Raw genomic sequence first — 24,263 nt, 5'->3', positions numbered from 1 at the left:
TGTGCAAAGGGGGCTTGGAGTGCAAGTCCATAGCTCTTTGAAAAATGTACATTTTTATGATTATATGACTTTGAGCAAGTTATCAAAAGAACTGGAAATTGCAAAATAAGCAGAAGATTTCTTGAACTGTCCTTGAGAATGTTGATTAGAAGTAGATAATTCCTTCTTGATTATTTGGATTTCACAATTTCTTCTGTCATTTTCTGACCTGTGTGTAAGAGAGAGAATTGTATTTGGATTTATCTAAATCTGTCTCTATCTGTTGATGAAAAGGAATTTCTGAGTCAGTAAGACCAAAAGTAACACCAAATTATTTTCCAACAGAATATAGTTTAATATCATCTTTTTGCAAATTTGATAACTTCCTTTTGTTGGCCACGCCTTTTAGATTTGCTCAATAAAGTTATTTGTGCTTCTGCAGGGTCAAGGCAGGTTTTATTTTTCATATCCTGATGCACTTTCAGTTGATGAGGTGTTTTATCTTTCAGTTGATTCGGTGTTTTATCCAGCATTGATGGACATCATGGTTAGCGTGGGCCAGGTGGGCCGAAATGGCCCATTTTTGTGCTGTATGTTTCTTTGATTCTGTCATGTTGTGTACAAAATTAGATATAAATGTACAATGTTGCAGAATTATAATATGACAGTGAAGGTGATTATATTTTGAGTTTGGCAAAGTGTCAATTTGTGAAATTGGCTCAAATTTTACAATTGCTAACAGTTGGTCAATTAAAAAAAAAGTTAAACTTTTTGTCATGATTCTCAGTTTTTCTTGACAATTACAAATCTAGAATCCATAAGCAAATCTTTGTTAGAGATCAACATCACCCTCCTTCCATTCTGAAAGATTCTAAATTTCACACAGTAACATCAACAAACACAACATTTGGAATATATGGTGAATTGATGGTCTAAATACTTACAATAGTGAAGAGTTAATCAGACCCTGACACATTTAAATATTTATTGAGCTTATTTTCTGCACAACTTGAAAATCTAAATGACTTTTGTTGGAAAATTAGTTCTGATTGACATCCAGATATTAATTTAGACACAACAGAATTTTAGGAGCTGGAGCTTAACCTTTATGTCCAAAGCTCAATCTATATAACTGGTGGTAATATTCAGATTTTGGTTAAGTATCTCTAGAGGATATGTACTAGAGTTAATGAATTTAATTACTTTAACATTTCAAAGAATTGTCCAATCACAAAACACACTTGACTTGATCACCTGTTGATTGCAGCAGCAGCCGGAGTGGTAAAGAGGAAGCCATCCCAACTGTGTGCGAACTGTCATAGTTTTGCTCACCTCTTCCCACCTCATCATAACCCCCAACTCCACTTGACTTCCCATCATAGAACTGAAGGAATTCATTCCATCACATCTTCTGACATCTAAAATTACTCCTCTCCTCGACCCCAGAAGACTGTGTAAGGAGAACTTGTATCTGCAAAATGAGTCTTCACTATCTCTGTTATTTTCTTTCTTGGGATTTTTCTGGACTTGGTGACCTGAAAGACCTCTTGTTTCTCATGCATATATACGTGCTGTTTGTATCAGAGACTGATGTCTCTATGCTGACCGGCTATATTTTGTTTTAACTTCATTGGTGCAATGAATAAGCTCTTGCTGCTCTTTCTGTTTGCATATAATTCTCTGCTTTACCCCATTATTTTGGCTCGGTAGTAGCAGTATTTTATCTATGGATGTAGGTCAGATTTTCATGGTCACTTGGCTAAATGGGTAGGAGCAGGGCAGTGATCTGGAAATGGGACACACATCAGTGATGCAGAAGCTAGAATCAAATGGATTGAATTTCGAAACCTTGGAATTGAGACTTTTTCAGACTATTTAAGAGCAAAGGTGCAGAAAGCAAAACCTGCATTCTTATTTGTGAAGGTGGAAATGGATATTGTTGTACTTTTCTACTAGAAATTGTGTGGCATTATTTCCAGTGATAACAAAATATCACTTAAATGCAACAGTAAGAACAGTTTTCAGAGAGTAAGAAAGACACTATTCCCTGTTTAGTTGGCAGCAAAAGAACGTAAATGAGAAGGTGTGTGCTTGTAATGTGGGTTGCATGCTGTAGTGTTCTGATCATTGCTTTATCTTTGGACTCACCATAAGCAATATTATAGAAGGAAAATATCCAGTGTTATGAATTTTTCTTGTGTTAAACAAAAATAGTAACAATATGTCCTGTGTCTTATCCTTGTTTCATTTTCTAATATCTTCACCTCTGTTGACAGAAATGAGGTTGATTCCAAACATCCAGTTTAACTTAGTCATGTTCCTGATGATTTTTTTATGCTCATAATTAATGAGCCAATGCAAATACCTTGATCATATCAAAATCCACTGCTGAAATACAGTGGCTGTTATGAGGCTACATTCATCAAATAGCAATTAGCTCAGTCTGTTTTTGGTCATTTTGATTAAGTAAAGGATCTTGTATAGGGCTGCAAATGTATGCTAAAGAAAGCTTTGAATATTTATTTGTATAGGTTGTTCCAAATTTCTGTTGTTAATACTGTCGTATAGTTTCTTTTCTGGCTAAGATGTTTGGTCTTTGCTGTTTTTCTTTCTTCTGCTGTAGATTATGTAGCAGAGTTTTGTGATACAAACCTTCTTCATGGAGTTATATAATGTGTCTGATCATCCAAGAAGTCTTGTATGAATGCCTGGAAGAATCCTGTAGTGTTAAAAGTTGAAGACCATAATGATCTTTAGCGCTGTTAGTCTTGGAGTCCGAGAGCAAACTCCTTCTGCGACTCTTCATGGGCCGGGTAATATATACCCCAGCACCTCTCAGATGAACCTGAACAACCATCCAGCTCTTTAAAAATATGATATTTGTACACCATTTTACATATTTTGTAAAGCAGTATGATGGAAGGATATTTTGTGTGATGTTTGTGATACCAGGAAATTATTTTGGTTCAAAGAAAAGTTATGTTAAAAGTATGTTGCAATTGCATCATTCTCATTAGCTACTTTTTTTAAAGTGTTTGTAGCTGACATTGGCAGGCTGAGATTAACTGTTGAGCAGCTCGTTCTAATAACGGTGTTGGTTTCTCCTGCTAAAATCCACAACCTGCCTCTAGCTTGTTGGTAATGCCCTAATTCTGTTAAGTTAGCAGTTCATGTACGGAGCTAATGCCTTTATCAAAATGTCAGCATTTTCTGGTATTATTTCAATTCCCAGTTTTGTTCCTTTCAGTCTTTTAGCTTTTTTTTTATTATTGTTAATTATTTTTCTCTGGCAAGCGGGTGCCAGGTTATTGCTCACAACTAGCCTTTTGAGTGATCAATTTATTGACCATGTTGTAGAGTAAAAGCGGTTGAAGAGGACTCTCCCTTAAAACTGAGGTCCCATTGCACATTTACTTTATGGCTTGCTAATAACTAAGACATGTGAAATTGTGGAGCAGTCCTGATCATGCAAAGTCGGTGTCAAGAAAAAGGTTAGACAGATTAAATCTACAGGTAAATATTTTAATAGCAGTTGCAGAGAATTTTCTTTCAATGCAGATCGAGCTGAATTCATTATTTTTCATCAATTGGTTGAAAATCTGGTACATAACTATGCAAGGAAATTTAAAAGGCATTTCTGCATCTGAGAAGACTGTTTATTCTTTTCTGTGGGAAGAGAGAAAATGGGGGGGGGGGAATTTCTATTGATAAAGTGCTCGGTCTTTAATTCAAGTTTAATCATTCATCATTCTTCCATTTAAGTTCATTTCATCAGTTATGTCTATTCTAAATGATAACTGTTGGAATCCCAGATGATAAGCTCACCTCACGGTTCCTGTTGTGCCACAGGTGATGAATGTCAAGCACAGTTTGGGTGCTTTAACCTTGTAAGGAGATGACAGAAGGAGAAAGCCACAGAGGTGCTAAAGGAAAGGATAAGAGCCTTGGGAAAAGTAAATCTGGGACATAGTTTCATATTAAACAGATAGTTAATACAGTAAAGGACACATACTCAATAGGTAAAATGAGGATCATGTCAGAAGGATCTTCATAAGGAATGGTAGATATCCCTGATGGGCTTTTGGATAGGTTAGTTTAGTTAGTGAAGGCTGAAACCCTGGAGTGGGAACTGTAGATTCTGTGTGGGGAAAAATGAATTACAACAAGCCATATTGTATACCTAATTTAAATCTATCTTGTTTTTATAAATGTACCTCGGTTATCTACAGCTTATGAAGCAAAAGTGGAAATTTATCTCCAACCCTCAATGTGGCTCGGTTTGCTTTGCAGAGTTAAACATACTTGCAATATATTTATTAATTCATGCATGTAATCTTGCTCTGGAAGAGAATGGAGCTGAAACTGCCCTCTTGTTTTACATGCACTATTTCTTTTATTTGATATATTTTTTAATCTTTGTTTCCTTCTGACAAGTTGTGAATTGTTAATTCTGCCTCCTGCACCTTTAACTTCTGAATCCATTTTGTTGTTTGTTTGGGTGTGCTTTGATCTGTCCTTTTTGGACTGTTATGTTGAAGCTAAGTTTGTTTTTCCTCATGATTCTCACAAACGGAGGTTCTTGCATTCTGTCTTTCCAAATATTGGAGAATCACAATGTTATTGTAGATATTGTGCTTTGTCAATTTCAAAATCCTTTTTCATTACGGTCGACCAAAGTTAATTTAAGATGGCTACATGAAAACAATTACATCCAAATGGCAATTTACTACTCCACTTGCCTCAAAAATTCTGTTTACTATTTGAATCAGTTTTCACCTGAACAGTTAATGAATTGACATTGCAATTCCAAAGAGAGTTTAATGCACATTTAAGTTCTGTAATTCCCTCTTTCCATTACTTGATACTTCCTCTGTGAAGCACACAGGAGTGTTTTAGAACATTAATATATAAACACGTCATAATAAGTTTGTCATGGGTTCTGCTTCAGTTTCATAAATGCTCATTCTGTACTAAGGGCAAGTGTTTTGTTTAGTTACATACTCTTATGGGCATTTTGTTCATAGTAAAGTTTCAGAATATTAAATGATTTCCATTCTAATGCAGTCTTTTATTACAGTAATGATTAACAGGAAGTCACTGTGAAATATTACTGCATCAGTGCTCACTGGGCAGAATTTTTTAGTGACTGTTCATTACTCAATTAAACAAAGAAATGGGGAAGTTAGTGTCTGGGGTACCCTCCTCTTCTATGCAGCTATAGTTTGCCCAGGGGCTTGGCATTGTAGAGCATCAAACAATGTGAAGTTGCAGTACTTGAAGATGATCACCCACTAAACCCAATGTTATAGAAAAAGTTAAAATGACAGTGTAATGAAAACTCTTAATTACTCCCAAACGACCTCTTGGTGCTGGAAATGACCTTTTTTTAAGTATAAATGTGGCATTTCACTTCTTCCGATTTTAATTATTTGTAGTTTTTAATGTTAGTTTCCTCTATTGTGCTAACTCTTAATCCCATCTTTATTTCAATTTGACGTTGGAGTTAAATATTTTTTAACTGAAACTTTGTTCAGACTCCAAGCTGTTCATTAATGATTCTTTACTCTGCTGAAGTAGGGAGGCTACACAGTTGCTTGCCTGTGGAGGGTGTTGTGCCAATATGATCACAAGTTCTCTTGGAGGTCTGTGGGTTGTTTGTAATGAAGAGGGGAGGGAGGAAGACTTGAGTACATGGTCAGATGAATATTAGGGGAAGGGAAGACTGAAGGAGGTGAGAAGGATAGGCGAGATGAGGAAGAAGGTGTATGTTTGTGTCTGTGTGAATATGTGTACTTGGACCATGTCTTCATGTGTTAGAACATAGATAAGCATCTATGTATGTGAATATATTAAATCCATGCATATCATTATGTGCTGTCTGGCCCATGTGGTACTTGGTGTGCAATGACCACCCCACAATAAAACAATTCACAAATATCACACCCCTCAAAATGCTGGGGTGATAACAAGTTATCCTCAACTTTGACAAACTGTCTCAGAAGAAGAGTAATGAAAACAGGTTCCACTTGTTCATCCCTGAGAGCAGAATTCATGCTTAATTCACCACAGAATACAGCCGAGTCTGCATTTCATTGTTTTGAATGGATCCTCCTTGTAAATCATTTTGGACTTGACATAAAATATATCCTCACATGTTGATGGTGGCTCCAAAGAAAAATTGTTTGTCATTATGGGAGGGTATAAACTAGAGTGGCAGGAGGTGGGAACCAGAGCAGTAGGTCAGCAAGTGGAGGGATTGAGGCGAAGATAAATGTTAGGTCAGGTAAGGCTGTACGGAAGGACAGGCGGGGCCAGGTTAAGGAACATGGTAGGGCTGATGGGTTGAGGTAGATTTATTTTAATGCAAGGAGTATTATGGGTCAGGTAGACGAACTTAGGGCCTGGATTGGAGCATGGAACTACAATGTTGTAGCTATTACAGAGAGTTGTTTGAGAGAAGAGCAAGACTGGCGGCTCAAGGTTCCAGGATTCAGATGGTTTAGATGCAATAGAGAGGGATGGAAAAGAAATGGGGAAAGTTGCACTACTGCTCAGGGAGAATGTCACGGCAACATTTAGATATCCTGGAGGTCTCATCCTGTGAGGCAATATGGGTAGAGCTCAGGAGTAGGGAAGAACAATAATTATGATGGGGTTATACTATAGGCCTCCCAATAGACAGTGGAATGAGTATGTAGGCAGATTATGGAAAGATGTCAAAGCAACAGGATAGTTGGAGTGAGTGACTTTAATTTCCCCAATAGAGCAGCCAACATAATCAAAGATCTCACCCATCCCAGACCTTCTCTCTTCTCCCCTCTCCCATTGGGCAGAAGATGCAAAAGCCTGAAAGCACGTACCGCCAGGCTCAAGGACAGCTTCTATCCCACTGTTATAAGACTATTGAACAGTTCCCTAGTACGATAAGATGGACTCTTGACCTCACAATCTACCTTGTTATGACCTTGCACCTTATTGTCTTCCTGTGCTGTACTTTCTCTGTAACTATAACACTTTCTTCTGCACTTTGTTATTGTTTTACCTTGTACTACCTCAATGCATTGTTATAAATAATTGATCTCTGTATGAACAGTATGCAAGACAAGTTTTTTTACTGTACCTCGGTACAGGTGACAATAATAAACCAATTCCAATTGACTGGGACTCACTTAGTGCTGGAGGCTTAGATGGGGCAGAATTTGTTGGGTGCATTTAAGAAGGTTTCTTGGCACAGTATCAGATGGTCCAACCAATGAAGTCGCTAAATTAGGGAATGAGCATGGCCAGGTGATTGGTGTTTCAGTGGGAGAGCATTTTGGTAACAGTGATCATAACTCCAAGTTTTCATATAGTTATGAATAAGATTGGACCTTGGAAGTTACAAGAGTATTCGGCAGGAGCTGGGGAGAGTAGATTGGGAGCAGCAGTTATTGGGCAAGTCCACATCTGACATCTGGGAGTTGTTTAAAGAACAGTTGGTAGAATTCAGGACCAACATCTTCCTGTGAGGAAGAAAGACAGGTTCAGGAACCTTGGATGTTGAGGGATGTTGTAAATTTAGTCAAACAGAAAAAGGAAGCATATGTAAGGTTTAGGAAGCTGAAATCAGACAGGGTCTTTGAGGAATATAAAGGAATCAGGAGCAAACTTAAAAAGAGAATCAACAGGGCTAAAAGAGGCATTAAATGTCTTTTTTTTAGCAGGATTAAAGAGAACACAAAAGCATTTCTGTACGTGCATTAAAAATGTGGTAACTAGGCAGAGACTAGGACCACTTAAGGACAAAGGAGGGAATATATGCCTGGAGCTAGAGGAAATGGGTGAGGTACTAAACAAATACTTTGCATCAGTATTCACCAAGGAGAAGGATATGGAGGATAGTGAGATCAGGGAGGGGTACGTTGATATTTCCAGGGCATGTTGATATCAAGGATGAGGTGGTATTGGGGCTCTTAAAGATCATTAAGGTGTGTAAGTCCACGGAGCCTGATGGGATAAATCCTCGGTTACTGAGAGAGACAAGAGAGGAAAATGCTGGGGCCTTGACAGATCTTTCTGTCCTCTGGGACCTTGCCTATGACTCTAGTTGTTCTTCTGTTTAAGGACAATAGAGACAACCAGGAAATTTTGGGCCAGTGAGTCTTACATCAGTGATGGGGAAATTATTGGAGGAGATTCTTGGGGACGAGATCTATGTGCATCTGAAAAAGCATGGGTTTATGAGGGATAGCTTTGTGTGGGGGAGGGTTCATGTCTTACAAACTTGATTGAATTTTTTTTTTGAGGAGGTGATTTAAGATGATTGAGGGTAGGGCAGTGCATGTGGTAACATGGACTTTACCAGAGCTTTTGACAAGGTCCCTCATGGTATGCTGATCCACAAGAACATGGGATCCATGGAGACTTGGTAGATTGGATTCAAAACTGGCTTTGACACAAAAGACGGAGGGTAGTGGAGGAGGGGTGTTATTCTGACTGGAGGTCTGTGACCAGTGTGATCTGCAGGGATTGGGGCTGGGACCTCTGTAATAAAAAATGATCTGGATAAAAATGTAGATGGGCCGATTGGTGAGTTTGCAGATGCCACAAAAATTGGTAGAGCTGTGAATAGTGAGGAAGGTTGTCAAAGGATTCAGCAGGATAGAGACCAGTTGGAAATGTGGGCAGAACAATGGCGGATGGAGCTTAATCAGGACAAGTATGAGATGCTGCACTAGGAGGTCAAATGCTAGAGGAAAGTGTACATGTAGCAAATAGCAGGGTCCTTGGAAGCATTGATGTACTGAGGGATTTTGTGGTGCAAGTCCATAGCTCAGTGAAAGTGACAACAGAAGTAGATAGGATGGTAATGACAGCATGCTTGCCTTTATCAGTCGGGCGTTGAGTATGAAAGTCGGGAAGTTGCACTGTAGCTGTGTAAAACTTTGGTTAGGCCACATTGGTTGTATTGTGTGCAGTTCTGGTCACCACACTGCAGGAAGGATGTGGAAGCTTTGGAGAGGTTGCAGAAGAGGTTCACCGGGACATTGCATGGGTTAGAGATTATTCACTCTAAGGAGAGGTTGGACAAACTTGGATTGTTTTCTCTGGAATGTTGGATGCTGAGGGGTCTCTGATAGAAGTACATAAAATTACAAGAGACAGAGATAGGGGAGATAGAGTCTTTCTCCCCAGAATGGAAGTATAATGTGTGAGAGAGCATAGCTTTAAGGTGAAAGGGGGAGAGTTTAAAGGAGATTTAGGAGCCAAATTTTATTTAACACAGTGGTAGGTGCCTGGAACAGATGCAGCAACTACGTTTAAGAGGCATTTAGACAGGCACGTGAACAGTCAGGGAATGGAGGAATGTAGACCGTGTGCAGGCAAATGGGATTAGTTTAATCTGGTATCATGGATGGCGCAGACAATATGGGCCAAAAGGCCCGTTAGTTGTGCTGTCCTGTTCTGCGTCCTATTCCACTTTAATCGGGGCATTTACTATTTCAATGTTTTTCAGTTAGTTATCTACTTCAGTATTTCTTTCCACATGCCCTTCAAACAACTATCGGATGGAATGATGCTTCATCTCGTCTGCTTTTGTCTATTTCTTCCTTGTAAATTTTACTGCAGTTGGATTTATTGAAAGAATTGTTTATCTAAGAGAGTTGAAGAACCAGACCTGATACTCCCATAATGTAGATAGGAAGCCACACAGGAGTCCTGTTGACCTGTTGACCTGTAGTCCGAGAGAAATAAAGGACTGCAGATGCTGGAATCTAGATGAAAAACACGATGATGCTGGAGGAACTCAGCAGGCCAGGCAGCATCTGTGGAGAAAAGCAGGCAGTTAGTCTCTGTTCCAAGCCTACTCTGGCCCTATTTCTCAATTCTTTTCTCCGCTATATCGACGACTGCATTGGTGCCCCCCTCTTGTACCCGTGCGGAACTCAACAGTTTCATAAATTTCGTCGCAATGCCTCACCCTGCTCTCCAATTCACTTGGACTATCTCTGACACCTCTCTCTCCTTAATCTTTCCAGCTCCATCTCAAGAGGTTCCTTTTCCAACGAGTACAAACCCACTGACGCCCACAGCTACCTCGATTACAGCTCCTCCCACCCTTTCTCTTGAAAGGACGCTGTCGCCTTTTTCTCAATTTCTCCGCCGCGTTTGCTCCCACGATGAGGCTTTCCACTCCAGGACATCCGAGATGTCCGACTTCTTTTCAAACCAGGGCTTCCCCCGATTGTGGTCGAGAGGGCTCGCACCTGTATTTCTGCCATTTCCCACATCTTCGCTCTCACCCCCACCCCTCCCAGACTCAACAAGGAGAGGGTCCCCCTTGTCCTCACATTTTATCCCACCAGCCTACGTATCCAACACGTCATTTTCTGTCATCTCCAACGGGACCCCACTACCAAGCCTATCTTCCCCTCCCCACCCCCTTCTGCCTTTCGCAGGGACTGCTGTCTCCATGACTCCCTAGTTCACTCCTTAACCACCCCCATCCTGCTCCCACCCCCACCATAGGTGCAACATCTGCCCCTACACCACCTCCATAAAGGGACCCAAACAGTCCTTTAAGATGAGACAGATATTCGCCTGCACCTCCCTTAATAGCATCTACTGCATTTGGTGCTCCAAGTGTGGCCGCCTCTACATTGGTGAGACCAAACGCAGACTAGGTAACCGTTTCACAGAACACCTGCGCTTTGTCCGTAACTGCGATCTGCATCTCCCCGTTGCCAGTCACTTCAACTCCCTCCCTCCCTCCCCCCCCCCCCCCCCCCCCCCACACACACACACACACACACACACACACACACACACACAATCACTGACATGCCAGTCCTTGTCCTTCTCCAATGCCAGGAGAATTCCAAGTGCAAACTGGAGGAACAGCACCTCATTTTCTGTTTTGGACCCCTGCAGCCTAACGGCACGAACATTGAATTTTCCCACTTTAAGTAATCCCCACCCCCCTTCCCCACAAACCCCCACCATGCTGCGTCTCTTCTTCCCTTTCCTAGCTGATCTCTCTTTTTTCTACCGCTTTTTTTTCTCCTTTCTCTCCTTACCTTTGACCCATCCCCCAGTGGATCTGCTCTCCCCTCCTCCCCCGCACCTGCCTATCACTGTCTCTTACCTGCATCTACCTATCACCACCTTGTGCCCACCCCGCCTCCCCTCTTTTGTCCACCTATCACTGTTCTGCTTTTCCCTCCTATATATTGTGCTTCCCCCTTTCCTATCTTCAGTCCTGACCCGAAACATTGACCACCTGCTTTTCTCCACGGATGCTGCCTGGCCTGCTGAGTTCCTCCAGCATCATCATGCTTTTGACCTGTCGTCCTTTTGTGCTACTGCCCTGTATACAATTAATGAGATATTAAAAGTACTATCTAGTTGAGCTCATTGTATGAGTTTTTCTTTGAAGAAAGACTTGTTGAATACTGTTAAGAATCAGCTCTATTTTTGCATGACAGAAGGGACTTGTGGGGAAATGTAATTCTTGACTTTTGTCCTGAAACTTTTATTTCTGCTGTCATGCTTTTGTTAAGAAGCACAAGTCTGAAGTGGAATGGCATGATGAACAGAATAAAAATGCATTGAAAAGTATGTAACTCTCCAGATTGAAATAGTGCTTAAGGCTTTATTGTAGTGTCCTTGATTCAGTTAGGCTGTTAGTACAAACAAACTCGTGGTGAGCAATGACTTTGACCCATTCCCAGCAAAGGAGAACCAGAAAATTGTTGGTTTGTCTGTCTGAGAATTGCCTCAGACGTATTTCTGATATCTTCTGCTGTTCACTTCTTACATACTCCCTCTATTTTGGATGTTGTGAACCTGAACACTTGATGGTGCTGTTGGATAGAGGGGAAAACATCAAAGCAAACGACTGATTTGGCAGCCTGCTGAATGAAGGGCCAGATGGGGCTCTGAAGCAGACGGTGGTTCTGTGGGGAACAGCGCTTCCTGTCCGACCATGCCCTGCAACGTGGAGGTTGGGGGCATGCTGGAGGTCAGACTGAGCTTGGTGGTGGGGGAGGGGGCAGGGGGTTGCACGAATAGAAAGTGAAGTAATTCATTCATAGTGGTTTAGTGTTTTTTTAACTAAACTAATTAAAAAAAAATGTATTTAGTTAAATCCAATTAAACTTCTAAAATCTATGAACACTGGAAATTTTAAATAGCAAGATGTACTTTGTACAGCATGGGCTGTCAGAAGCCATCGAGGTGATGGAGCTTCACCTTGTGCTGGTGAAGCCTGGACATCACTTGTAGCCTGCTCTGCCTCCCAAGAGGCTTCAGGCTGGAGATCTCCTGAGCAATGGGCTGAGCTGCAGGTGCGGGCTGGACTGAGCACAATTTGGTCCCATTGTAAGAAATGGAGGTGCGTAACAGGGTAAAGGTGGTGTTGTACTATAATTGGTAGTTAACTCCTTTTCACTGTTTAGGCAAGAGAACATTTTATTTGTGAATTTATTAAGAATTTGTGACCTGTTAGGAGAGAACTTCTGAAGTAGAACAGTATTGGATGTTTGAATTGAGTTGAAACTCTAATCTTCCTCCTCTCCCCTGCCTCACACCCCAGTATGTCAAAGGGGACAACTCTGCTTGAGTTGACATAGATATCATTTTAGTTCTGCATTTATTTTGAGTGTTCACATGTTGCTGGAAATATCAGTAAATACTTGTTGTTTGACTTTCAAGAATAGAGGCATTTACCAGAGCAAGTTTTTGATCTATTGAATACAGTTGGAGTTGCAGAATGCTGACTTGTATTGGATTAGTGTTGGACACGAGATGATTTTGCAGTGAATCTCTGCCCTTGAGCAGTGGAAAGTCTTTCTTGTGCCTTTTTATCTGCAGTTTATTGCTAAAATTGGGCATGGAACATTGGGACAAGAATATGAAAAGACCATTCACTGATCCACTCACAGAACCTGCACTAACTATTCTTCAGCTTCCCTGCTAATTCAAAGCTTTTGCTGTTCTCATGCCCACTAATTGAAGGGCTTGTGTATAATTGTTTGTGCAGAATTCAGAGTACAAAGAAATCCTTTATTTTTGGCTTTAAGAATGAGACATTGTTGACCAAAGCATCCAACTCACAATGTTCACTGGTCAGCAGTCCCACCAAACTCCTGGAGGGGTTTGGCGTTCTTCACTGCCGGCAAATCCCACGGTCTCTGGTCTGGAGCAATACTGATCGTCATGCACTGATGACACCAGCCTAAAGTCGTACCCCACCCTCTTGTGGCGGGGTGGGGGGAAGAATTTCACGAACAATGCCTGATAACTGACTTCCCTTGTATTCTTTCTAAGGCAGTAGTGCTAAATGCTGGAAATATTCAAAATATTCAGCAGTTCAGGCAGCATCTGTAGAGAGAGCTTCAGCTCAAGGATCTTTTATTTGAAAGATGAAGGGTTATTGACTGGAAATGTTAACTGTTTCTCTCTTTGTAGATGCTTCCTGACTGACTAATTTCCAGGACATTCTGAAGTTATTTCAGGTTTCCAGCACCTGCAATTTTTTTGCTTTTTACTGTCAAATGTACCTGTCAGATTTGAAAGCACTTCACAGAATTTATGCATGAAGAAGTAGAAATTATCACTGCAAATGACTGTTTATAGGTGTCTACCTGCCTGCTGAATAATCATCATACCTTGCAAACAATGTGTTAGCAACTGTGGAAGCTTTGAGTAGTGCACATTCACTTTAAGTGGAGACATCTCAGTGACACTAGATGCTCTGCCAGTGAGGCAAATGTGCAGAGTGATTATGTACTGCCTGGTGCTCATTTCAGTTTGTTCCATTGGTTCCACAGTCTTACTAGAATGGTCTGCATGCTTTGTATTATAAGCAGAAACTATTTTTGATGGAACTGTAACTTCTGTTATTTGTATTTTTTAACTTGAGTGTTTGTTGGACTATTTTTCTGATTGTGTGCCACCAGTAGGAAGCTTTGCCCACTGGCTCTGCATATTAGAATTAATCCGTCATAATTCATGGCCAATGCACCAATGTATGCTACTGTTGGGTAAGGCTTTGTACATCATTTGTATTTACTTCTGTTGTGATCAGATAAATACAAAAGGAAACCATAAAAATAGACTTCTAAAATCGTATTTCCTACCACCTCACTTCTTATCATCCAGTATCAGTAAGCCAGAGACCCACTTTAATCTTGCTCAGCCAATGGCCTTTTGCTTCTCAGTGGTCCAGGTACATCAATGAGAGACTGGATAGGCTAGGATTGTCTTCCTTGGAGTGCAGAAGGCTGAGGGGTGACCTTCTCGAAGTTTATAAAATCATGAGGGGCGTTGATCAGCTGAATGGTTACAATCATCATTTCCCAGCGTAGGGGGAGGTCTAAAGCTGGAGGGAATAGGTTTAAGGTGAGAGGGGAAAGATTTAAAGGAGATCTGAGGGGCAAGTGTTTTCTCCCACACAGAGGGTAGTGGGTATATGGAACGAGCTGCCAGAGGAACTGGTAGAAGCAGGTGCAACTACAATGTTGAAAACTACAATGTTGGTTAGTTTCATGGAGAGGAAAGGTTTCGAGGGAAATGGGCCAAATGCAGGCAAATGGGATGAGATCAGGAGGGCACCTTGCTGGGCATGGATGAGTTTGGCTGAAGAGTCTGTTTCCGTGCTGCATAACTCTAACTCTAAAAGTCTAGGATAACTGCCAACAGATGTTACCTTCTAAGCAGTGTGCTAAGGGATTGGCAGTTTACCATTGGAAGGTCTGTGGATCAGTTAACTATCTGGCCACCCTCACCTGAACCAAAGGCAACTGAGGGCAGTTATGGTGGGTTGGATGTTCCAGTCTCATAAAACTTAATTGAGTTGAGCTGCAATGTACAAAATCTCTAAAATGCACGTAAAGTGTAACTGCTAAATCCTGCTCCCAGAGTGAGCAATTCCCTAGTTATTCGTACAAATCCTGCTGAAAGTGGTCTATGTCAAGGTAATGGAGGATGATCTGGAATGTTAATCCATAGAAGTATGAAAAATGTTTTTGTTCAAGTTGTTGCAAAAAATTGCAAGTAGTTAATACATCAGAATTGGGGGGAAAAATTGAAACAGTTGATGGAAAAAGATGAAAACTTGGGCCACGTGTGGGTAAAGGAGAGACTTGGATTCTGGAAGGTGGAATGTTCATAAGAAATTGTACCAGCAGAGTTGCTCAAACTTGGGTCTTGTTCCTGTGTCCACTGTGGTAGTTTACAACCATGGATCTTGAACTTAAGTGGATATGGTTAAGAAGAGGATGGTCTGACTAAAATCTTTTACGATTATACTAGGAGACTAAAACATGACAAAGTGAGACCAGGATACAACAGGAAATAAATCTTCCATCAGTCGTTGCCAAGCTACTGGAAGCTTTTATACAGGTTGAAATAACCACATACTTAGAGAAACTTTGGTATGGATTCCTGAGGCAGATAATATCAGATCATTTTCTAAGAATTAAAAGCAGGTGGAGAAACAAATGGTGGTTGATACAATTCATATGGATTTTTGAGAAGTATTTTGTGAGATGCTACATTGAGGTGCCCCTAAACTCTGGAATCTAAACTGTAAACATTGAAATGGTTGGGGAATAGAAGAGGAATTTTCTTGGAATTGTACGTATGACAAATAGTATTTTAGGAAGGCCCAGATTTAATATTGAAGTTTGCTGATGACAACTAATTGGGGGTAGCTGTATGGCAGACTTTGAGAACTGTGGATTTGTTTAGCCACATTTTATGGAGATTCTGAGTGCCTTGCAGCCAATTAAGTACTTGCAGTAGGCTGTCACTTATCAGTAAGGTTGTGCAACCATAGCTGAGGGATTCCTCCTTTACAAATGCATGTCTGGCCTTGGTTACTTCATTAGGAGCTGAGTTTAAGGGGGAAACCAGTTTTCAAATCAGGCCATCTCTCAACAGAAGAGGAAAATTTCCAGCAGTGGTCAGATAATATAGGATTTCTTTTCCTTGTGGATCATGAGGAGCAGGCGTGCTCTTCCTGACCCTATGGGTAAAGTGCTGGCCTCTACTAACCTGGGCAGTCCCACATCTCATCAACTTTCCCAAACCCAGATATGCTCCAAGAACTGATCTCAGCACCCAAGTAGTGTCAGTCATTCCCATCTGGACTATACCTTTTCGCCCTGCTGCTGGCTGATATCCTGGAACTTTAATCTTGCACTAAATATTAGTTAATGAAAACAGTTGCAAAGTTTCATCCTTCAAAACTGGGCTATTTTCATGGTTTCAGTTTTGATACTTCTGCAAATTTGCACATTTAATTCATGAACTAAATTAATGTGTAAGATGAAAAACACAATATGCTGACTACTAATAGAGTAGTATTTAGTCTTGATTGTATTGACATTGCAACTTCCATTTATTAAAGACTGAAAACACTTTCATTTGGCTATTTATTTTGCTTTACTGTTGAAATCAGCTTTAGCATTGTGAAGCACTCAGTTCAATGGTTTCCAGCTCTGGAATACTATAGACAGGTTTTCAGATCCACAGACTTGTGTTCAGATCAATTTTATTGTTCTCCAATGTTAATGTCTGAAAATGACAGAATAAGGTTTTTGCCATCTTTGCGTGCAAGCACTTCTTGGCACACACATTGCATCTTGTTGACTCATTAAGTAGTTACTGATGGAAGGTCAGCTTTTATTAGCGGTCTGAAGTTGTCCTTTGGAAGGTGACGGTGACCTGCTGCAGTCTTTAGTGAAGGTACAGCAATGGTGCTGTTGGAGAGGGGACTTCCAGGAGTAATTTAGATAATGGTATTAATTTCCCAGTCAGTGTGGTGTGTGACTCGGAGCAGAGCTGCAGCTTTGGTGTTTCCATGTTACTCCACTCGCTATCCTTCTAGGTGGTGGAGGTTGGATGTTTGTGAGGTGCTGGAAAGGAAGCCTGATTGAGTCACTGTGGCACTTTTTATAGATGATTTATAGGTGGCCCAGTTTGCAGCTACAGTCATCCAATGACTCCTTATTGTGGAGGAGGATGTCCAAATCAAGCAGGCCAATTTGTTTTGCATTGTATGGGACGTCTCAAGTGTTGAAACTAAACTCAAGCTAATTTGTGACTTAAGGTTGATAGAAAGTTCTTGCAATTCAGGTGGGTCACTCACCATAGGATTCCTAACCTCTGACCTGCTCTTAAGTGGTTATATGCCTTTTGCAGATGGTCAGTGTTTGGCATTTGTGTGGTATGAAATTGTTTGCCACTCATCAGCCCCTGGCTAAATGCCTTGACATGCAGTGCTATGTCATTTGAGGAAATGTGTCTGCAGTCTTCAGCACTCATACTCATTTCTGAGCTTATCATGGAAGGAAAGTTATTGATGAGGAAATTATAGATGGATGGGTTGAGGACACTGCCTTGATGAACTCCTGCAGTTAGCAGTGTAGTGGTTAGCGTAACGCTATTACAGCGCCAGCGACCTGGGTTTAATTCCGGCTGCTGTCTGTAAGGAGTTTGTACGTTCTCCCCATGTCTGCGTGGGTTTCCTCCGGGTGCTCTGGTTTCCTCCCACATTCCAAAGACATACAAGTTAGGAAATTGTGGGCATGCTATGTTGGCACCGGAAGCGTGGCTACACTTGCGGTCTGCCCCCACAACACTCTATGCAAAAGATGCATTTCACTGTGTGTTTCCATCTATATGTGACTAATAAAGAAATCTTATCTGAAAGCTGGGGCCAAAATTATTGACCTTGGACAACAACCAGTGCATATTTTTCAATCACTGATCCTATTGACTTCAGTTTTACTGGAGCTTCTTAATGCTGTCCTCAGTTGAGTGCTACCTAGACCTCATTCTTGCCTCTGTTCAGCTCCATTGAACAAGTTTGAACTAAAACTGGAGCTGAATTTGAACTATGTCTAATTCTTTGTGCTGCACCTTTTGTCGATCTTTTGAAATCTTTCCCTAATCTCTACACAGTCTCAGTTTACAGAATGGTGCTGCTGGTAAGGCAACCTTTATTATCCAGTCCCAAACTAAATATTTGCAGAATCTGTGGAATGTCCCATTAATTTCAGTTTGTTATTTAATGCATTTTGAAACTTGGTTTCCAGTCTACAAAATCCATTTTGTTTCAATGGGAATTTGTCTTAGGCTTGAGGATAATTAGAAAGTTCAAACCTTCTGGCAGCATATCCCAAAAATAATCTAGCAGGTAGTGTATTGCTCTTTCATTAGTCAAAACAATCTCCCTATATCACCAACTTTCTATTTATAAGGAAGAGACAGGATTATAAAATATCCTCCCAACTGAAACCTGATTGAAAGATCACACCACATGGAAATATTACTGCTGTTAAGTTGCTGCTCAACCTGTTCATTTCTATTGAAAAATGTTGTGGTCCATGGTCGCGGATAATTGCTCATCATCTTTGTAATGGAGGCATTGACCCATAACTGGGGTTCAGTCGTACTTTGTTGTTTTGAGGACTAGGAGAAGACTTGTTGATCTTTTGAGTTTATGGCATTTGTGGCAAATTCTTGCTTAAATGAGTGTGGTGAGTGAAGAGTATTTTTTTCAATAAAGGCTACTCCTCCAGCAGTCTGCTGTGACATTGCCCCCTCCTTGAAATCCAGTGAGATCCAGTCAGAAAGTGAACACCTCCTACTGCAATGTGTGGAAGTATCCTTCCCGTCAATTGAAGTCATGCAAATAATTCTCGACCCACACACAAAGGACTTTCAATAGTAATTAAAGTTTGAAAATCTGAATGGAACTTGAAGGAGTCAAAGACAAATACTGAGAAAGATACCATGCAAAAGCCACTGGCTTTGGTTTTCACATTTGGTTATGAGCACTTCTGAATCATAGCACATGTCAGATCGCGATATTGGATGCACAAATGGAAGATAAAAATACCTGTTGGTGCTGGTGGTCACCTGGACCAGATTATGGAATGCTTTGCCCCATTGGAAAACACAGGAAATATCAGCACAACCAACTGGTTTAAACATCAAAATGTAAAATTCTGGTTGGCGTACAGTTGCACCGGCCATATTTAAAAAAAAAAATTTCAGTCCTACTCTCCAAGAGAGCTGATTTGTTTCATCCAATAAAATTTGATTCCAATGGGAGGAGCTGACATGTCAAAAACTGACAAGTAATCCTGCAATTGGAAATACAGACAGCCAGCTAAAGATGCCAAGGGTTGGTATGCAGGTATCTATTTTTGAACTGCAGAGTAATTGTTGGCGTTGTCAATGGATAAATGCTTAATGTGCTCATACGGCATTCATTGCTGTGCTATTTTAGCAGAAGTATTTACCCTTTTAAAAATCTGCATTTCAAGAGCAAAGAACTGCATATGAATCACTCCACAGGGCAGCACAATGGCACAGCCAGTTGAGCTGCTGCTGCACAGCTCCAGTGACCTGGTTCAATCCCGACCTTGTATGCCATCTATGTGCAGATTGCACATTCACCCTGTGATCATGTGACTTTCCTCGGGTGCTTTGGCTTCCTCCCACGTCCCAAAGATGTAAAGTTGGTGGTGTGAACTGCCGACTGTAAGCTGTTGCTAGTGTGTACATGAGTTGTAGAACCTGTGGGAGAGTTGATGGGAATGCTGGGAGAATAAAATGGCATCAGTGTAAATGAATGCTTGATGGTTGGCGTGGACTTGGTGGGCTGAAGGGCTTGTTCCCGTGCTGTGTGACTTTATAACTGATTGGAGCTTGGCCTCTGAACATGTCCAAATGGAATCACTGACTGCATATTACAGTTCAATGTCTGAAGTTGGGTGACCTCACTTCTGTGGTAGAAGCAAAGTTAAGTTGAATATTGTGCCTTGTGCCAAACTGTACATCTTATAGAGTCATAGATTACTACAGGATAGAAGCAGGCCCTTCGGCCCATCTAGTCCATGCCTACCTGACCTTCTGCCTAGTCCCATCTACCTGCACCCGGACCATATCCCTCCAAACCCCTCCCATCCATGTACCTATCCAAACATCTCTTAAATGTTCCAATTGAACCTACGTCCGCCACTTCCACTGACAGCTCGATCCACACTCACACCACCCACTGAGTGATGTAGTTCCCCCTCAGATTCCCCTTAAGTACTTCACCTTTCACCCTAAACCTATGACCTCTACTTCTAGTCTCACCCACCTGAGGGGCGAAAAAACCTGCATGCATTCACCCTATCTATACCCCTCATAATTTTGTGTACCTCTATGATCTCCCCTCATTCTCCTGCGCTTCAGGGAATAAAGTCCTAACCTATTCAACCTTTCCCTATAACTCAGGTCCTCATCCCAGCAACATCCTTGTGAATTTTCTCTGCATTTTTTCAAGCTTATTGATATCTTTCCTGTAGGAAGGTGACCAAAACTGCACACAATACTCTAAATTCAGCCTCACCAATGTCTTGTACAACTTCAACATAACATCCCAACTCCTGTACTCAATGTCTTATTTATGAAGGCCAAAGTGCTAAAAGCTCTCTTTACAACCCTATCTACCTGTGATGCCACTTTCAAGGAACTATGGATCTATATTCCCAGGTCCCTCCGTTCTGCCGCACACCTCTGCCCTACCATTCACTGTCTAAGTCCTACCCTGGTTTGTCCTCCCAAAGTGCAACACCTCACACTTGTCTGCATTAAATTCCATCTGCCATTTTTTTAGCCCATTTTCCTAGCTGGTCAAGATCACGCTGCAGGCTTTGATAGCCTTTCTCGCTGTCTACTACACCCCCAATCTTGGTGTCATCTGCAAATTTGCTGACCAAGTTTACCACATTATCATCTAAATCATTAATATAGATGATAAACAACAACAGGCCCAGCACTGATCCCTGTGGCACACCACTAGTCACAGGCCTCCAGTCAGAGAGAGAACCATTCATAACCACTCTCTAGCTTCTCCCACTAAGCCAGTGTTGAATCCAGTTCGCTACTTCATCCTGAATGCCAGCGACTTAACCTTCTGGATGAGCCTCCCATGCACGACTTTATCAAAGGCCTTGCCTTGTCCACTGCCTTTCCCTCATTGACCTTCTTGGTAACCTCCTCAAAAAAAAAACTCTTAAGATTGGTTAGACATGACCTACCATGCACAAAGCCATGTTGACTATCCCTAATCAGGCCCTGCCTATCAAATACTTGTATATCCTGTCCCTTAGAATACCTTCCAATAATTTACCCACGACTGGTATCAGGCTAACCGGTCTATAATTTCCTGGCATATTCTTAGAGCCTTTCTTGAACAAAGGAAGAACATCAGCTATTCTCCAGTCCTACAGCACCTTCATTTTTGATCTTCAAACCTATGAATGAATACTGACCCTGTAAGGCATCATAAATTGTTGTCCATATTGCCTGTGGTGTTTTGGGTGAAGTTTTGAGACAACACAATCCACTTTGTTAATTCAGGTTATGATAGTTGAAGGTTTGTCAAGTTGGCAAGATTATTTATCTCATTTTCTTGCAACATAGAAGAAGGTTGTGCAGCCCATCGAGGTTATGCTGGCTCTCAGAGCAATGCCGTTAATCCTGCTCCCCCATGTTTCCCTGTAACCTATCCTTTTTCGCCTGTTACTCCACCCTGATTTCCCACCACCAATCTGCATTCGGGGTAAGTTACAGTAACCAGTTATTCCAACAACCAGTACATTTTGGGGGTGGGGGTGGGAGGAAACTGGAACAGCCAGGGAGGACACAAAGTCACAGAACTACGTGCAAACTCCACAGCACCAGAGGACAGGATTGAACCTAGGTCACTGTGCCACCCTCGAGATGGAGAATTTAATCTCTGTGTAAAAATAGAATTGAATTTATAATGTTTTTGGCTGTAAAAGCCTTGCTGCTTGCATTGAAAAAGAGATTCCTGGAGCCCATGTATTCAGCCTGATGGCAGGCTGAGATCATATGTGCAGTGATCCCACAATGAGTGGCACGTCCTTTCCAATGTTGAACAATTGTTGTCAAGATGGAGTGTTGTGTGACACAAGAAGTAAGTAGAATTTACAAACCACAGACCCTCGGAGCCATGAATGTTTTGAGTAATTATGTTTTCTATGATTCCAGCACTACTGCTGCCTCTTATTGCAAGTTGTACTGTTTATAATGAACTATATATTCTCTCTGACAGGTTACATTCCATGATGTGGATGCCATGACTCAGAAGTTGTTCCCTGTTGTTGAAGCAATGCAGAAACTCTTCAGTGCTGGTTCTGGTGCCTATTACAGTGATTCCATTTTCTTCTTGTCAGTTGCCATGCACAGAATCATGCCAGCAGGTAAAGATTTTGTTGTCTGAGCAGTGAGTACGTTAAAATAACTTGGAATCAGTGAATGCTGAATGTTTGTTCTGTTAAATAATTCACATAAAATATCCTCTTGCTCCAAAGTGAATTTGGACTTGGAAGCTTATTAAAATATTAGCAATTTAACTTCCTTTGCATATCATTAGGAAATATGCTGAAAGTTGACTGACTTTTATTCATTTGCAGAGGTGGGTGTCACTGGAAAGTTCGGTAATTATTGCCTCAGCCAAATTGTTCTAGAGAAGGTGGTGCTGAGTCACTGTTTTGAACTGCTGCAGACCTGGGGAGCATAGACCCATTGTGCACATGCAGGGTTTAAGCCAGAGATGATTAAGTGACGACAATATATTTCTAAATCGGGATGGTGTGTGACTGGGCAATCTGCAGGTGGTGCTATTCATTAATGCTTGCTGCCCTTGACCTTGTGGGTAGAGCATGCAGGTTTGAGAGGAGCTATTGAAGTAACCTTGGTAGTAAATGCATTGCATTCGGCAGCCACAGTTCACTGTTGGTGAAAGGATGTATTCTTGGGTGATGAATGGAGTACTGATTAACTGGGCTACTGTGCTGGATAATATTGAGCTTTTTGAGTACTTTCAGAGCAGCACTCATCCAGGCAAACGAAGAGCATTCCATTGCGTTTGTGACTTTTGGCTTCTGGACGGTGGAAAAGCATTGGGGTGTCAGGAGATGAGTCATTTGTGCAGAGTACCTTGTTTTGTGTGTGTGGTCAGTGATGATCTCAGGATGTTGCTGGAAGGGGACTTGATGATAGTATTGTCACTGAACGTCAAGGGGAAGTGGTTCAGTCCATCTTGTCTGAGATGGTTACTGCCTGGCATTTTAGTTATCCAATTTGCTACACACCTTTTTTGCTATAAGCCAAAAGTTTTCTCCATTTCAAATACAGCTTCAATTTCCTAAGGAGTTCATATTGAACCTGCTTTCACCGTCCTATCAGGTAATGAATTCCAAGACCAAAAAAAAAGCACAGTGTGTTAAGTTTCTTTTTAGTTTCCCAGTTACGCCAACTCTTTCTTGCTTGTCTATAGAATTAGTGTAATTCTTTAATTCTCATTGTATTTATATTCCTCCACTCCATCAGTCACCATGGGAGGAAGACATGATGCTTTATGAATTGAGCCTAATCTCGCATGTGCTTTTGGCAGCCTTAAGTTTGTACTGCTGCAGTCTTCAGTTTGAATTAGTAGCACATTTTATCCACTTTCCCCAACTTGACAAAGTAATTTCAAACAAGATAAGATAGCATTGATTTTAGTTATCATCTCTAATCACGTTTCACTCACTTGGCAGAGACTTTCATTGCTTTTCATGAAAATCAGCAGCTGCTCTCTTTAAACACTTCAGATGAGTTGGATTCTGGTAAGTATGGGCATATTAGGGATACTCAGCATGGCTTTTTGCAGGGCAAGTCATATCTTACAAACTTGATTGAGTTTTTTGAGGGGGTGATGAAGGTGATTGATGAGGGCAAGGCAATGGATTTTGTCTACTTGGACTTCCGTAAAGCATTTGACAAAGTCCCTCACAGTTGACTGATCCAGAAGCTTAAGATACATGGGATCCATGGTCATTTGGTGGATTGGATTCAAAATTGGCTTGGCCATAGAAGATAAGTTCGTGGTGGCGGGGTGTCTATTCTGACTGGACCAGTGGTGTTCCGCAGGGATCAGTGCTGGGACCTCTCTTGTTTGTGATTTAAAAAAAAAATAAATGATCTGGATACTGTCCTGAAGAACCCTGTAGTGATGTTTTAGTGTTGGGATGATTAAACACAATCATTTTTCTTTATACAAGATATGACTCTGGCCATTGGCCTATTTTCCTTTTGATTTTGTTCCAAGTCAAATGCTTCCTTGATGTCTTGCCTCCCCTCTGGAATTCAACTCTTTTGTTCCGTGCTGGACCAAGGCTGCAAGTGGTCCTGACCAATTGCAGTCGAGACATTTTTGACCAGATTAATAT

At 41.2% G+C, this 24,263-nt stretch overlaps 1 protein-coding gene across 1 annotated transcript in view; it reads left to right on the top strand.

Moving 5' to 3' along the window:
* xxylt1 (xyloside xylosyltransferase 1) overlaps positions 1-24,263 on the top strand; it is a 115,085-nt gene that overhangs the window by 8,648 nt on the left and 82,174 nt on the right. Inside the window, 1 exon segment of the mRNA XM_052018031.1 lies at positions 22,103-22,250. Coding sequence (XP_051873991.1) covers positions 22,103-22,250 — 148 coding nt within the window.

The sequence above is a fragment of the Pristis pectinata genome, chromosome 6 (genome assembly GCF_009764475.1).
Source record: "Pristis pectinata isolate sPriPec2 chromosome 6, sPriPec2.1.pri, whole genome shotgun sequence".
Taxonomy (NCBI): domain Eukaryota; kingdom Metazoa; phylum Chordata; class Chondrichthyes; order Rhinopristiformes; family Pristidae; genus Pristis; species Pristis pectinata.
The sequence above is the reverse complement of the archived record's forward strand: the minus strand, read 5'-3'. Positions and strand labels throughout refer to the sequence as shown.